The sequence below is a fragment of the Gigantopelta aegis genome, chromosome 8 (genome assembly GCF_016097555.1).
Source record: "Gigantopelta aegis isolate Gae_Host chromosome 8, Gae_host_genome, whole genome shotgun sequence".
Classification (NCBI taxonomy): domain Eukaryota; kingdom Metazoa; phylum Mollusca; class Gastropoda; order Neomphalida; family Peltospiridae; genus Gigantopelta; species Gigantopelta aegis.
Window position 1 is genome coordinate 75357959 of NC_054706.1, and position 17671 is coordinate 75375629.

General features: G+C 35.6%; 1 protein-coding gene across 4 annotated transcripts in view; it reads right to left on the bottom strand.

Annotated features, from left to right (window-relative positions):
* Positions 1 to 11313: 11313 nt before the first annotated feature.
* LOC121380211 (trinucleotide repeat-containing gene 18 protein-like) overlaps positions 11314 to 17671 on the bottom strand; it is a 110246-nt gene continuing 103888 nt past the window's right edge. For all 4 annotated transcript variants that reach the window (XM_041509029.1, XM_041509027.1, XM_041509028.1 and 1 more), the window contains exons 32-33: positions 17280 to 17444; positions 11314 to 16350 (exon numbers count right to left, since the gene is read on the bottom strand). In XM_041509029.1, coding sequence (XP_041364963.1) covers positions 16135 to 16350; positions 17280 to 17444 — 381 coding nt within the window. In that variant the 3' untranslated portion in view covers positions 11314 to 16134. The remainder of the gene's footprint in view (positions 16351 to 17279; positions 17445 to 17671) is intronic.

Genomic DNA, 17671 nt, shown 5'->3' on the forward strand with positions numbered 1-17671 from the left:
TAATATTTGTAATTATCCCAAACTGGATTTAGTATTCCAGTAATTTCGTACGTACGAAACAATTAAATATATAATTAATTTTGACCTAGTGCAAACACTAGTACGACCAGAAACACGTTTAATATAGAACCACTAATGTTTTAGAAAAATATATTTAATATGTAATTACAGACGTTACAAACTCCGGATAGTCCCTTAACGCTACATAAAATGTGTCTCTCACACTGCAGTCATTGTTTCGTGCTGGGGTGTCGTTAAACATCTATTCTATTCTATTCTATTCTATTCTACAATCATTGGCCCACCGTCCGTTCAGTATTCTAACACAATGTTCAGTGGTTGTGTACACATATTTAAAATATCACCATCTTCAGATTTTAGTTCAGAACCGACATCGTTTTTGGATTCGAAACCCCGTGTTAAGCAGACAATGTCATTAAACAGTGTTTTATTATTTTCTATAAAATCACTAAAAATATGTGGACAATATCGAGCTATAAGAGTTTTTTTCTCTCTAAATGCCTTACACGTTTAGTTTAAGGTAACTGCATAAAATGATCGAATGGAATCTCACAGGGTCAAAACTGGATGTACACCTAACGTTTAATAACACAGTTAATACTACAAGTCCTGCCATTGGCGATAAATGTGACAGTGTTTGTTGTCACAAAAATGTTTCACCAGGCCAGTAAATTCCTGAAATTTAATTTGGACTAGATTCAATGTACCGGCTGTTATTGTGCTTGAAACATGTGCGGGGTCCTACAAAAATAGGATGACATTTTGTTTTGTGCCGAATTAAGGTAGTGAAAGACGTTTCCTGTTGGGTCTAGAATTCGTTGCCTAATCCTCCATTTTTTTTTAATTTCCTTTAAGGGTGAGAGGTGGTATTATTTATATCCATGACGTATATGTTGATTGAAACGCCTGCGTGTAGCCGTTTTAATCATATTATTTATTATTATTTATGTCTATGGGATTTTATTTGATGATATATACCCTTAAATGCGTTACAATATGTTATAAATGTTTTAATTGATAGGATTTATTTAATTTATTCAAACGATGGTATTCTAATAGTGCTGTTTACGTTGTCGATCTGTAGACATTTTGAATATCTAAGAAAAGACAAATCACTTTCACATGGTCAATTCGAATGTAAACATAACATTTTTTTATACCGAGGAATTTGTGTATGAGAGAGAGAGAGAGAGAGAGAGAGAGAGAGAGAGAGAGAGAGAGAGAGAGAGAGAGAGAGAGAGAGAGAGAGAGAGAGAGAGAGAGAGAGAGAGAGAATTCGTGTGTATGGTTATGCATTTGATGGTGTGGTATATTCGATGCGTGCGAGTTTGTTAAAACATTTTTTTTTTCGGATGAAATCCATTGACACTTACATTAATATACGTATGTCATAAAATCATTATTTTAATTGTTTATACATTAGCGTTTATTAAAACATAATCCAGTGAATGTGTCGTGTTACCAATATCGTTTCCAGACCGAATTCTTCTCGAGTCTGGCTTTTTTCCTCTCCAAACTTCCGATTTTTTTTATAACTATTTCATTTCCCTATGTTCCATCAAATATACATCTTCATGCACTATAATTAATATGGATCTACTAATGCTGTTAGTTAGGACATTTCCAATTTCAAAAATATTTTATGAGCCTCCGCCAGCTACATATCATTCAAACCTCGGATGCACGACAGTCGAATACTTGAGTGAGTCACGGTGGACTCAATTGAGTGTCGGGTTGTTGCGAAATGTACTTAGTTTAACGTCTGATCTTAACAATGACAGTCCTCCTACGGGCAAACTAGAAAGAACGTATTGTCCCAAGAAGTGGCAGTCTTCCTAAAGGCAAAGTAGAAAGGGTATATCGTCCTAAGAAATGGCCGTCTTCCGACAGGCAAAGTAGAAAGGGTTTATCGTTTTAATACGTGACAGTTATACAGGTAAAATAGAAACAGTGTATTGTCCTAAGAAATAGTAGTCCTCCTACAAGTAAATTAGAAAGGATGTATCGTCCTAGAAAGTGGCAGTCCTACAAGTAAAGTAGAAAGAATGTATCCTATAAGAAGTGGCAGTCCTCCTGAGGCAATGTAGAAGAAAGGAAATGTTTTATTTAGCGACGCTCTCAACACATTTTATTTACGGTTATATGGCGTCGGTCAGTGGCAGTACTCCTACAGATAATGTAGAAATGATGTATCATGGCAGTCATCTTAAAGAGCAAAACACATGACACCGCTTCCTGAGAGCAGTCACATTGTCAGCACATAGTTTTGATTACATCTTGTACAGAGATACGATCTTGAAGGTGCTCTGTCTTGTACATAAATATAACTTAGAATATACTGACCTTTTTTAAAAATCATTTTTGGTTGATTTATAGAATGTATTCATGAAATAATTTAAAGCTTGTTGTTATGACAACTATTTTTAAATTCATGAGGTAATAAAGACAATGTTTTAGTTTAATAACGACCCTTTTTCCTGACGTTTTACAAGACTGATTGAATCGCTGTTGTGCATTATTCCCAACACGGCAGGCACAGCACGTTGTTTTTTCAAATCCTGATCCATCTGCTTTGTGGCAGCCAGCTAATCCCTGGGTCATGACCCGCTGACATGGCCGCCATTGTCTGTGACTGGCGTGGAACAGCGCAACAACAGGAGGTTAACAGTCTATTGTTATCGCAGCCATTATTTATATTACTGTTCCCAGCAGTGACAAAGTGTGACTATTTTGTTTGGACACAGTGAGGCAAACAGAGGAAAATGGCATTTGTGAAAAAATCTCCACAGATCCAAACCTGTCTGGGATTGTTAATTAGTTATAACAACATCATTGACAGTGCCACAAACATTCAGGGTTATAATATATCAAATCCTTTATTGGCATTGAACTGCAGAGTTCATCGCTAACTAACTATATATATCCTTTTCTAATGATCAATTACGGACCCAAATATTTAACATTAATATATATATTATATATACATATATATATATATTATATATGAAAAATACACGAGAAACTGGATTCGATAAAGAAATATAATACTAGCATACATTCTTTGTAGTATTAGTTATATATAATAATAGTAATTGATACATGAACCCAAATTTGCAAAATGCCTTTAAATTTGTATGCGTATTTTTGTGCTGATTGTATGAAAACGTTTGATGTTTTGTGCACACTGTTTCATATGTGGAATGGATACCTGCAATAGCACTTATCTTATCTACCTTATCTTAGCTTTTGCCTCCAAAAGGTAAAAGTATTCCAGGGGTAAGTAGGTTCATGGAAACGGTGTTTGTAAATCAAAATACCACATAGTTGTAGTTTAAAATGTGCTGAGGTGTCGGTAAACAAATATTCATTTTCGTGCCATTTCCCAGTGAAATGACGTCTGTACTTCAATGTGACTTTTATTTGTACATTTAAAAGTTTTCAAACAATGACATTTGTCTAGTTTTCAAAAGCAAGTTTTAACAATAAGAACTTAACCAAGACAATGCTATTCTTGGAAGGGAACAATTTCTTCATTCTCAGCATCAAATCTACCTACTGAGAACAAATTAATTATGTAGCCACTGTCAGCCAGTGCGTTATTTCCCACTCGATACAGAGAGCACCACGAGAATAGCTAAATTCAAAGTATTATTATCCATAACTAACGATGTATCAAAGAAACGTCAGCTAAAAAAACATCTTGGACATGAAAGAGACATAAAATATGCATAAACAGCTGATCATTCAGCAGGAAAAACGATTCCTGACGTCCCTGACATGCACGGATGTCTGTAAGTTCAGCCATTACTGTGTTGAAATAAGTAAAATATAGTTGATTTGACACGTGACGTACACGATGTAAAATAACTTATCACTGTTTTAAAGAGACTGTCCCGAGTTTGCTACTATGTTCTCGGCCAGTAGAGCCTTTTTAACGACTACTATTAAACATGCTATGTATTTTCCTGTTTAGAATATCAGTGTCTGTATATTCAATACGTTTGGGATCGTTTTAATGTTTATAGTAATCCAAACTGAATTTTATCTCTCAATAATTTCAAAACGTACGAAAACCCCCATCTATATTATGAAATAAAAAGAAGTTAAGCCTACTACAAACATTAGGACGATCAGAAACACACCGGATATCGAGACACTGATGTTCGAAACAAACAAGTCGTTAAAAATGCCTTGTTAGTCTGAAACATCCAACAAGGGCAGCAAACTCAGGGCAGTCCCTTTAATATATTTAATGTGGTTTATTACCTCTCACCCCCAAACCCCCCCCCCCCCCCCCCCCCCCCCCCAAAGCAACAACAAACACCTCTTTGGCACTAAATTAACATTGATAATTCATAATAAAAGAAGAACAAAAAGAAGAACAAAAAGATGATGATAATGACGACGACGAAGATGATAATGGTGATGGAATTTTCGTAATCATAGCTAGTTACAATTCAAACTCATTGTACCTAACAAGCAACTCAACTATATAAGCTATAGATCACCCTGTAAGATCAGCCTACAGGATGATGGTTGAGTATTCACTAAACAATAAACCTTCAAGACAATAACTGACTAATCGTCCTCCACCACGATAGCTGGGTACTCTCTATAGGGTCATACTACAAGACGATGGTTGAGTATTCAGCTGTATGATGACTCTACAACACGTTGTTTGAGTACTCTATATAATCGCCCTATAAAACTATGGTTTCATACATATCTACAAGATCACCGTACAGGACAATGGTTGAGTACTCACCAATAAGATCAACCTATATGGTTAAGTATTTACTAGCTACAAGGTGAAACTGGTATACAGCAAAAATACATTTCGAACAACACATACAGCAATATTTGTTTTAGCGATCCGGTATATTATGTTTATATGTTTTGTCGTGTGTTAGTCACATATTATAATATTTTGACCCCCCCCCCCCAACCAGTTTAAGAAAAGAAACAATAGTTTCACTTGTCCAGAACAAAAGCGAAAGTCGGATAGATACGTCATGCAACACACGTGTACTGTGTCCATAAGTCACACCCGCTCGCAAAGACAGCCACTCATGATTATTTTCACATCTGGTACTCGTTGTTCAAAGAATCTTTTGTACTGAATAGGCTATGAACATTATATAAATCTGAACGACAAAAAACCCTAAACAAACAATAAAAACCAAAACCAAACAACGTTAGTCATAATCAAGACCGTATCTCTGCACAATGCAGAGTCGAATGAACATTTGGCAAAATAGTGGTTGATTGCATGAATCTCTATCATATAAACACTGACACATCAATTCAATTTCATGAATAACGGTATTAATCAGCTTGCACTGAAATAGTTTTAGACTGATCACTGATTTAACCTCCACAGGAGAGCTGTCTTCCTTTACATTGTAAATATCGCGGTTCAACTTAACTTTCACTTTCACACTGATCACTGATTTGACTTCCACAGGAGAGCTGTCTTCCTTTACATTATAAATATCGCGGTTCAACTTAACTTTCACTTTCACACTGATCACTGATTTGACTTCCACAGGAGAGCTGTCTTCCTTTACATTGTAAATATCGCGGTTCAACTTAACTTTCACTTTCACACTGATCACTGATTTGACTTCCACAGGAGAGCTGTCTTCCTTTACATTGTAAATATCGCGGTTCAACTTAACTTTCACTTTCACACTGATCACTGATTTGACCTCCACAGGAGAGCTGTCTTCCTTTACATTGTAAATATCGCGGTTCAACTTAACTTTCACTTTCACACTGATCACTGATTTGACTTCCACAGGAGAGCTGTCTTCCTTTACATTGTAAATATCGCGGTTCAACTTAACTTTCACTTTCACACTGATCACTGATTTGACTTCCACAGGAGAGCTGTCTTCCTTTACATTGTAAATATCGCGGTTCAGCTTAACTTTCACTTTCACACTGATCACTGATTTGACTTCCACAGGAGAGCTGTCTTCCTTTACATTGTAAATATCGCGGTTCAACTTAACTTTCACTTTCAGACTGATCACTGATTTGACTTCCACAGGAGAGCTGTCTTCCTTTACATTGTAAATATCGCGGTTCAACTTAACTTTCACTTTCAGACTGATCACTGATTTGACTTCCACAGGAGAGCTGTCTTCCTTTACATTGTAAATATCGCGGTTCAACTTAACTTTCACTTTCACACTGATCACTGATTTGACTTCCACAGGAGAGCTGTCTTCCTTTACATTGTAAATATCGCGGTTCAACTTAACTTTCACTTTCACACTGATCACTGATTTGACTTCCACAGGAGAGCTGTCTTCCTTTGCATTGTAAATATCGCGGTTCAACTTAACTTTCACTTTCACACTGATCACTGATTTGACTTCCACAGGAGAGCTGTCTTCCTTTACATTGTAAATATCGCGGTTCAGCTTAACTTTCACTTTCACACTGATCACTGATTTGACTTCCACAGGAGAGCTGTCTTCCTTTACATTGTAAATATCGCGGTTCAACTTAACTTTCACTTTCACACTGATCACTGATTTGACCTCCACAGGAGAGCTGTCTTCCTTTACATTGTAAATATCGCGGTTCAACTTAACTTTCACTTTCACACTGAATATCGTAGTGATTTATTCATAAATATTTTATTAATAAATAATTTAAGTGTTTGTTAAAGGTAATTTGCTAATTTAGTATCACATACGATTTATACCAAGTTGTTTCTGTCCATGTTTGTTGTTAAATGACACAAAATAACATAATCAAATCTCAGTTGACTGGTGTTTCGTTTTCTTAATTTACACATGCAATTAGAGGACTTTATAAATTGGAAATAATTGAACATTTGCTAAGAATTGGTCTTCGCAATATATTGTGGTACGTGTGATACGTATCACACAATAAAGGTTCCTTTACCGCGATATATTAAAATACGAAAATATTGGCAATACCAAATACTAGTGTTTACCTATTAAATCAGCCTTCAACACAATCGTTTGGTACTCACAATACATGATTGTGGTTGAAGTATTCACTCCATAAGATCACCCTGCAAGACGATGGTTGAATACTCACCCTAAGATGACCTGATGGGTTAATGGTTGGGTATTCACTATAAGATCACACTGCAAGACTATGGTTAAGTATTAACTACAAGATCACCCTGCAAGACGATGGTTGAATACTCACCCTAAGATGACCTGATGGGTCAATGGTTGGGTATTCACTACAAGATCACACTGCAAGACTATGGTTGAGTATTCACTACAAGATCACCCTGCAAGACTATGGTTGAGTATTCACTACAAGATCACTCTGCAATACTATGGTTGAGTATTCACTACAAGATCACCCTACAATACTGGTTGAGTATTCACTACAAGATCACCCTGCAAAACTATGGTTGAGTATTCACTACAAGATCACCCTGCAAGACTATGGTTGAGTATTCACTACAAGATCACCCTGCAAGACTATGGCTGATTATTCACTACAAGATCACCCTGCAAGACTATGGTTGAGTATTCACTACAAGATCACCCTGCAAGACGATGGTTGAATACTCACCCTAAGATGACCTGATGGGTCAGTGGTTGGGTATTCACTATAAGATCACACTGCAAGACTATGGTTAAGTATTAACTACAAGATCACCCTGCAAGACGATGGTTGAATACTCACCCTAAGATGACCTGATGGGTCAATGGTTGGGTATTCACTACAAGATCACACTGCAAGACTATGGTTGAGTATTCACTACAAGATCACCCTGCAAGACTATGGTTGAGTATTCACTACAAGATCATCCTGCAAGACTATGGTTGGGTATTAACTACGAAATCACCCTGCAAGACGATGGTTTAGTATTCACTATAAGATCACCATGCAAGACGATGGTTGAGTATTCACTATAAGATCACCACGTAAGACTGTGGTTGAGTATTCACTATAAGATCACCCTGCAAGACGATGGTTGAGTATTCACTATAAGATCACCCTGTAAGACTGTGGTCGAGTATTCACTCCATAAGATGATCCTACAAGGCGATGGCTGAATACTCTTTAAGATCACCCTACACGTCAAGTCCGATCTTCATAAGATCACCCTGCAATTCAAGTCCGATCTCCATAAGATCACCCTGCAAGACGATGGCTAGTTAAGATGAGATTACAAGACTATGGTTACTTATTCACTCTATAAGTAGCAAGACAATCACATTAGACTTCATTTTTATAAAGTTGTATAAAGTTTACTTAATACTGAAACGCCAAAAAATATTTTTTAAATAAACAAATAATTTATACACTGAATACATCTAAACATAGTTGATAATTATAATGTGTCATTTAAGTATATATTTTCAATACATTATTCATTTAAACTACGCAGTTTAATCATCAAACATTATATACACCATTTTAAGAAGATGATATTACTTTAATTAGAGTTCAGAAAAAAGGAGATAACCGACATTGCATCTCATGTCAGTAAATATCGTATTTTGTAATTATATTTTAATAACCTCCTGTTTTTACAAAAATAATAATATTGGAAACGAAAGAAGATAATATTTCGCATATGATAATAGTTATCCGAACGGCGAGAAAACGCTTTATTAGCATTAAAATTTAATTCGAATTTTCTTTTATTATTATTATTTTTTTAATGTCTTTCCTACTGACTTTAAGAAATATATTACATTGCTCACAGACTACGGATTCCTTGCAGTGTATTACAGTATATTTCCATATTTAAGATGGTCATAATAAGCTGTAGTATGCACATGTGTACTGAGGCATAAACCATCCAGAAAATACTCGACGTACTACTAACTCCCGTCCACATTGCCGCCTGTCGGTCTCTGCTTTGCTGCTATAAGATCCCTCTACAAGATGATGGTTGATAACCCGCGCCCAGTTGTTCAAAGCATAGTTAAATTAACCCTGGGTTAATCTAATATTTTCATTTTAATTATTTCTGCACCAATACAAAATAAAATTTTGATTTGATTATATCTGGATACCTTTCGTTGTTCTAAATCACGTTTCCACATTATGTTTTCAATTATTATTTGTATTGATCCAGTCCATGGTTTTGAACATTTCCTTTAACCACTGGTTAAGCTAAATAACGTTTGAACAACTGATCCCTAGGGTCAATCCCTGCAATTCAGAGATTGGATCCAGATGGGGTGGGGGCGAGGTGCCTGAACCTTTTGGGGATAGACGAACACCAAAAGGTTGTCTATGTCTATGATCGATGATTACCCACACCTCTTTAACATCTTCGTGTGAGACTAGTATTGAGTATTAACTGTATAGACTAACTTATCACGAAAAGATTTCAATACCCACCATATAAAAGTACTCTACTTGATACTTGGCAAACATCCGTCCCACGAGCACGCCCATAAGATGAATTAATAGACAACTCGTTTATTAGCACACTCCGTTTACTCGAAGACATTATTTACAACGCTGTCATTACTTTTCTTAAGTACTTAGAAAATACAGTGTTCTCAAAGAAAGGGATGAAACACATTATGTTCCAGCTCGTCATTAAGTACATTAATTACTAGCTGAAATGAACCGATTGTTTTCTATACAATTCGCAAGGCAGTTAACCAAAAACTGTCAAGTTTAGAGAGTTGAATACTATTGATTTCTCACCTATTATTATCGCACTTGATGTCCCTTGTTTTGTGTCCCACATTCTGCCACTAGGAAATGGACAGGCTCGGGCAAAGGATTACGATTTTTAGCATTAAAAGACAAAATATAGTAGTATGTTTACGTTGGAAACATTTCTGTTCGGACAGATTAAGCAGGAATATTATATTGGACATAAACTAATTATAGGTAAACAAACTGAACGACAAAATCGGTATCCGCGGTCAAAACAGCATCTCTGCACAATGCAGAGTCAAATGGGTATTTGACGAAATAGTGGTTGATTTCATGAATCTCAAATAGATACTGGGCCAGTGCTTATAAAACCTTTAGAGTCCAGACTCAATCTCTAATGACGTCACACGCATACAATTGGTATGGCGTTGCCATGACGTTCCCGTCTCAGAGTCTCGAGTCTAGGCTCCAAAAGTTTTATAAGCACCAGGCCAGGTAATATATTTTATATATTAGATCATTCGATTTGGTAATTGTTGTATAAATAAAAATATTAATTATAAAAAGATAAAAAAGTAAATCTGAAACATTTTAAATGAAGACACTTTTAATAGAAAAAGCCAAAAGAAGAAAATGTCAGTACATGTAATTCGTCTTCTTTATTCAGCACCACAGATGGCAATCTGAAGAAAACAGGAGAGTATGGAAGCTACAGTATGGTGTTTTCCAACAGCTGACATCATAGATCAATGTCATGTAGAGTTTTACTAGAGTTTAATGTCATATTTACGTCGACCGAGGCGATTCGGTTTATGTTACTCTTTCTTAACGATTTAAACATCACATACTCGTGCACGTTGGAGCCGGTTTTCTTATTTTATCAATATATATCTATCCCACAGGGATGTTTAAACAATTTATCTTTTACCATACCCGTCATAGTTATATAATTTAGGTTTAATTATATATATACTGCACAAATGAGACTAGCTTATGGTGCAATGGATGGGTATTATGAACCGCAAAACAGTTACCATATTCAAAATCTGAACATGACAGAGTCCAAATAATGTTTTGACAAGGTCATGACTACTCCAATTGAATGGATCACTGTCAGGTCTATGGGCGGATTACCACTCTCCTGAAAAATAAATACTTCCCACCTCTATTACCAGTCTCTAAAACTGAATAATACTATACTATGCCATAATGTTATTACTTCTTGTTAAACCCAGGGTGTCCTAGATCTTTTCAAATAAAGAGCGGGATGTGGTCCAGTGGTCACTCAAGTATCGACTCCCTTCGATGGGCCCATTGGGACATTTCTCGTTCTAGCCAGTGCATCACGACAGGTACATGAAATTTTGAAACAGTGTCAACTGGATTCGAACCTACTGCACCGATTCGCATGGTATTTGACAACCCGCGACCTTAATCGCTCGGCCAACTAGGCTTTCCACGAAAATGGAAGCCAAATTAACCGTAGTTAAGAAAGCGTGATGACAAACACTGGGTCCGAAACTAATGTCACACATACACACACACACACACACACACACACACACACACACACACACTATACAGATCGGACTTGAGTTGGTCCCAAAATGTGTAGTTGGAACTTACACATATTGTTCTGATTAGAAATAAAAACAACGAAAGCAGTTTGTTATTAACGTCAGTGAAAATATATTTGATGAGACATTTGCATAACAAGGATTCACAATAGACAGAAGTCTTCAAGCATACAATGAACACAGGTATGTTTGTGCCAGATAACTCATGGATTCGTAAGACACTGACGTAACTAATATTTCAGTGTGTTCACACAACAGTACATTGGCGAAATACGTTAAAACACAGAAAAGGTAAGAATACAAACAATAGTACTAATACAAATCAAAGTTTAACGCCTAATCCAGTAACATCATTTATTCTAATGTATTTTTTGTGATCATTTGTTTTGTAAACTGTGTATGCTGTATAATATAGCAAGTTGTCAGTAAACAGAATAAAGATGCGATAGTCTAATGAATGAGAACCCTATATTGTTTCAGTAGACAGATCACGTGACCACGAGTATGACACGTGATAAACACTGGGTAGTGGTGTTAGCAAGTAAAACATGTGGATGATAAAGAATTATTGTGCGCTTGTAGTTATGTTAAATGTAGAGCTATTTCTATTGTTATAAGTCTACTATGAAAATAGCTAGTCTCTTTTACCCATCCTATAATACTTTACTAATGCAAAATACAAATTAAAAAACAGTTTTAATACAGTCGTGTTTTCACTATCAGCAACTGCCTATAAAAAGTACAAGTCTTTTCGTCATTTAAAAGAACAAAACAAGTTTTAAAAATATTTATATTACTGTAATTGAAGTAAACTTTGTATATATTAATAAACAAAGGTGTATTCCCGAATCAGTTTTGAAAATAAGAGGCAACAAAAACTTTAACACTGTAGTTTTGTCTCTCGCCATACTCCTACAGGTATTGTCGTACATGGGCACTTAACAAGCGCCATTAACTCGTGGTCATGAACGTATGATTGTGACCTAGATTGGAAACAAACAAAACAATATATTCTTTACAGAGAAACAAAGTTGAGGATATATTCTAAATTGTTAACTAAATAATAAATATTGTAGAGACTGCAGCTTTAAGAGAGACACCTGCTTCTAGTTTTAGGACGATCGTATCTTCTTGGTGAACAGTATAAACTGGGCTTCAACTGAAGACGAGTTTTATATGCAACATAGATCATTCTGGCGTCTGTCTAATACACATTAAAAACAAACAGAATGAAGTATTTACTACCATATTTGTTAACTTGCCGTCAGGAAAACCTGTTTAATGAACACTTTTTTAAATAACCTACGCATAATCTTGTTTATATTATTTAAAATGTAATTGTAATTTAAAAAATATATTGTTAAAATACATGTGTACTTACGAAAATTAAACAGAAAGCCCCCAGTTATTTTGTCATTTCTGTTATTTATATTAAATAATAATAATAATAATAATAATGAAAAATAATGACAAAATAAAACAATCTGACATAGTCTACCATTACACACATTAGATATATCTTATTCTGCTGGAAACCATCTTGTCTTAATCTGATTATGTATGTTTCTTTGACGCCGTTTCAGAACGGCGTGAGTGTAAATAACGTTCTCTTCTGTTCTGTCAATATGACATAAGACTAAAATATGCAAATGCGATACAACATGATACGTTGTAACTCGTCGTCAATATAAGATAAGAAAAAATGAAATGGAAAAAGTGAACACATTAAAGAAAACTTTATGAAAGTCATGTATGTGATGGGATCGTCAACAGATACAAAGGCTTTTCAATACTCAATGATATCAACAGACTGATAATTATTTGTCAAAAGTCACGCTCAAGAACTCGACTGGCTAAATGATCGATTTCATGACGCGACATACAGTAACGGTCTAAGCCACCTAATTACATCAGTCGAAAACTTACAATTAGTTTCAGAGATTACGAAATGTAATTTCAACTATCTCACAGCTTGCAATGTACTGTAGGCAAAAGTTTATGTTTTAGTTGATGTCAAAACCTAATCATATACAGCAAACTGTTTCCATAAGTTGAATCATGCAAACAACAAAACCCTTTACGATACGGCTGTTTTAGTTTCACCATGTTAAATATATTATAAACTGTTTCCATAAGTTGAATCATGCAAACAACAAAACCCTTTACGATACGATTGTTTTAAGTTTCACTATGTTAAATATATTATGTTAATTAGATTATTTGAAATACAACAGCTTTATGTTAATTACATTCTATCTATACTTTAACATAATATATTATGTTAAATAAATTGTGAAATTTAATATATTTAATAACATTGTTAATGCATTAACATAATATGTTAACACAATGAAATACTTATATAATTAACACTCTATACATACAATTTGTTATACAAAGGTATATCACGTGACGTATCTACTCATCAGTTCAAAGTTCACTTCAGGTACAGTATTAGCTATGTACATCACATATTAGGATTATATCACATAAAGGTACAGACGTAATATTTTTAATGTGCGAATATATACTGCAATAATAAATGTATATTTAATAATGCTGCAGATATATTTCACAACGTAGCACTTTGTTATAGATAAAGCATTGCTGTAATATAGTTTTTCATAAAATCTATAAAAGCATAAAGGTATATATATATATATATATATATATATATATATATATATATATATATATATATATATATATATATCATGTATAGACATTAATATATTATAAGTTGTTTATAATTAAAACATCTGCATGGAATCGTAGCAAAGCTGGATTTGCAAGTGTTATATCCTGATGGATTTGAAGTTTGCAAATTACACCGGGTAAATATGGCACATAATGTTTCACAAGTTTTTGTCTTCACAAACATCAACACAAAAGAACACATATCTGAACACATATCTGAACATCCGACGTGTAAAAGAAAGAGTACTGAACACAACAGAACAACATAATGTCACCATCATAATCACAGATTATGTCACAAAGTCTGTGATTGTTTTCATTAAAAAGTGTTCCATTTTCTTTTCTACAGTGATTTCAAACGTCTATACATGTAGAAATATAAGAACAAAAGTAATCCATATATAAACATTAACTCATCATTAGTCATCGATAACTGTACGATAATCCATGAGCAAGCATCGAATAGAAAGTGTATTTCACATTTAATGTAAGCACTGAATAACTCAGTTTCACCATTGTCATCAACAGCTTTTTCACAATCAATGAGCATGAATCGAAGGCAACTTAGCCACAGTCAATAGCTGGTACATGAGCAAGTTTTAAATAAATCATCTCCAATGTAACCAGTGAGTATATCACTCCACGAGATACGTCAGTTTGTAACATAGTCATCACCAGCATTCATGGTGGTCTTAAAAGGTGTGCTTATGAAGGGTGCAAACGCGGACCCAGCGACAACTGAAGTTTAATGGTTCGTGGATTTCTGAAATCATTTGTTCCCTCACAACATGATCAATTCAAGACATTTGTTTTACAACAACTATAAGTCACGTTAATAAAAACGTGCGTGTGGCCAGTTTAATAAAGGATATGGCGACGAGCCAGGGGAATCTGGATCTGCTCCTAACCAGTGACCATACTGTAGTCAACGAGATGCATCAAGTCATTCAGTTCCACCAACATCAGTAGCGATTGTATCTTTAGAATTGATTCCCCATGTACCCTTTTGTACATTCCAGTCCTTTCACAACCTTCTGCAAACAAAGCATGTGGCACTGTGACATAATACACGTTGGGTGTTTAACTAATTTGGCCAATGAGTTTTTTTATAACAAGTTAAAACAGATGTCAGACATCGAAATACTTGGTTAGACAACAGGAATCTGCACACTGGAGAATGTACTTGCACATTTTGAGGGAATGTGTTATGAGCAATAGGTGAAGAGAATCACGTATGAACTAGACCATGTTACAAGAACATCTCGCAGACGCAATTTTACGTCACACTACATACTGAACGTTCTGTCTTACTACTAGTCTACCGTACACAATCCTGGCTTTACATTTGACGATGATGTCACACCGCGCGACAAGGTAACCAGCAACGCCTAGTAATACTGTACGTCATGATGACGTCAGATGACAATGGAGATACCTAGTCACGTTGCCAGATAATTAGTTCTACTTGATGTTTGGGATCACATTCATTACATTCTTCTTTGAAACATCATAGCATGACTATAGGATGCTATGAATCAATTCATGATAGAAAGGCAATACACCAGGGCAATCTTTTCCCAAGTGTCAATCACAACTCTTAAGTAACAAGACTCGATATATTTATGGAAAGATTCAAAACGTATCACACTCTATCCTGATGATATCTATCATCTAAAGATTATTGACAGCTGGTCCATCGCATTATTTAAGTTATCACTTCCTACTGACATTACTTATTTCACAGATGATATTACAGTTTTGTACTGGCAATATTAGTTCTGAATTGACAATATAATTCTATACTATCACATTTATATATGTATGATATCACTTTCTCAACTATTGATATCACAGTTATATACTTGATGTCTGTCACGTCTGGCCGATCAGATACCACCAACCAATTTCCACTGTCGTGTCACGTGGGGGTTGATTAGATGATACCAGCTTTGTGCTGTCTGGTCATGCGGGATTGATCAGATGACGTCATCTTCGAATTTATACACAATCCCCATTTTAAAGTTATATGACATTGATTAGATGACGTCAACCTCATGTGTATTAACAAATCCCACTGTCAGGTCACGTGGGATCGATAAGATGACGTTAGTTTCCTATTCATGAATAATCCTAACTGTTGGATCACGAGATACTGATCATATGACGTCAGCCTGATATTTATTAAGTGCCCAGTCGGGTCACGTGACATTGATCAGATGACGTCAGCCTCATATTTATTAACAATGCCCACTGTGGGGTCATAAGATCCAGCCAGGTAGTACATATCGGGACAGTCCTCGTGTGTGGAAGATTTCTTTGCAGAGTCCATCCGTCTCTGTTTGAAGTCCGTATAGGACAGAACAAGACACTTGTGCGATATCGTCTGCACGTCGTTCTCGTCTTCGTGCGAGGATTCAAACAGCGCCCCCTACAACAACAATGATAACAATGAAACACAAATTAGGACTGAAGTGTTCAAGGTGATGATTCAAGAAGATTCTCTGCAACAAACTTTTGAGTGTAAACATGAAATATCGCTTTGGCACAGCATCAAAGAAACTAGGATGGCACGAATCCACTGAACAAAATTATAGCTGTACAGGACCTGTACTTATAAAACATTTAGCGTCTAGACTCAAGACCTTTGAGACTTTAACGTCATGGTAAAACAATACAGATTGCATACACATGATGTCATTAACATTTGAGTCTAGATTCCAACATTTATAGGAACAGGCCCAGGTGACAAGTCCAAAAAGAACACTCTAGATAGAAGCTAAGTGATATATAAGTTATCGCATCAGCTTAAATAAGAACCGATGTTGAATATAGTAAACATGTTCAAAATAAATTCAACAAAACGTAAACTGCAAAAATGGACAGCAGACATCACATCTGTGTTTAGGAATATACATGCATGCAGAATACGAAAGCCTCATTTATATTTAAAGATGATGAGCTCTAAATTGTATTACTACAAGACTCTTGAATGAGTCATATGATGGTGCCACCGGTAGGACAGGATGTGCTCAGCATTCGCGAACACCGGATATCATCGCTGATTTTACAGTGATTTATGAGAGCATGTCACCACAGCTATATTTTATTCCAATAAGCTCTGTCCTGAGCTAGTTTTGATTTATTAAACTAGTCTGAGAGAGGCAGTCCTCTTTGAGCGGTAAATAAGGAATGTGTTTTCCAGTACATGATCTCAGGAGTGGCTGTCCTCCTATAGATGAGGCACTAGATAGAGATTCATGAAAGCAACCACTATTTTGCCAAATGCCCATGTCTTGATCGTGGACAACAGTTTATATCTAATCTAATTAGAAATCTGAACATTCAGAATGACATTACCTTGGGATCAAGCAGTTTCCGACTTCCTTTGGTTTCCTCAAAGTGATACATCCACTTGACTTTGACCGTCATGGATCCTCCCCACGATTCCCACATGCTGTCAATTCGACCAACATACGGCAGGTTCCGGCGTCCGGTGGATAGAAACACAGCACAGTCACCAACCTGAAACACACACAGGTAAAACTCAACTAAACTCGAATTATTACACCTATAGCAAATACTGAACAAAAACAACATATTACATCCATGTGAAGCCCAAATAACGTGCAAGTCGATATACTTTTAAAGTTAATGTGTGAATTCCAAAATAATCAAACTGAAAAATCTATGGCATTAGATTTAAGAAACTATGTGCATTTTAGCACACCACCTAACGATTCCAGACACTA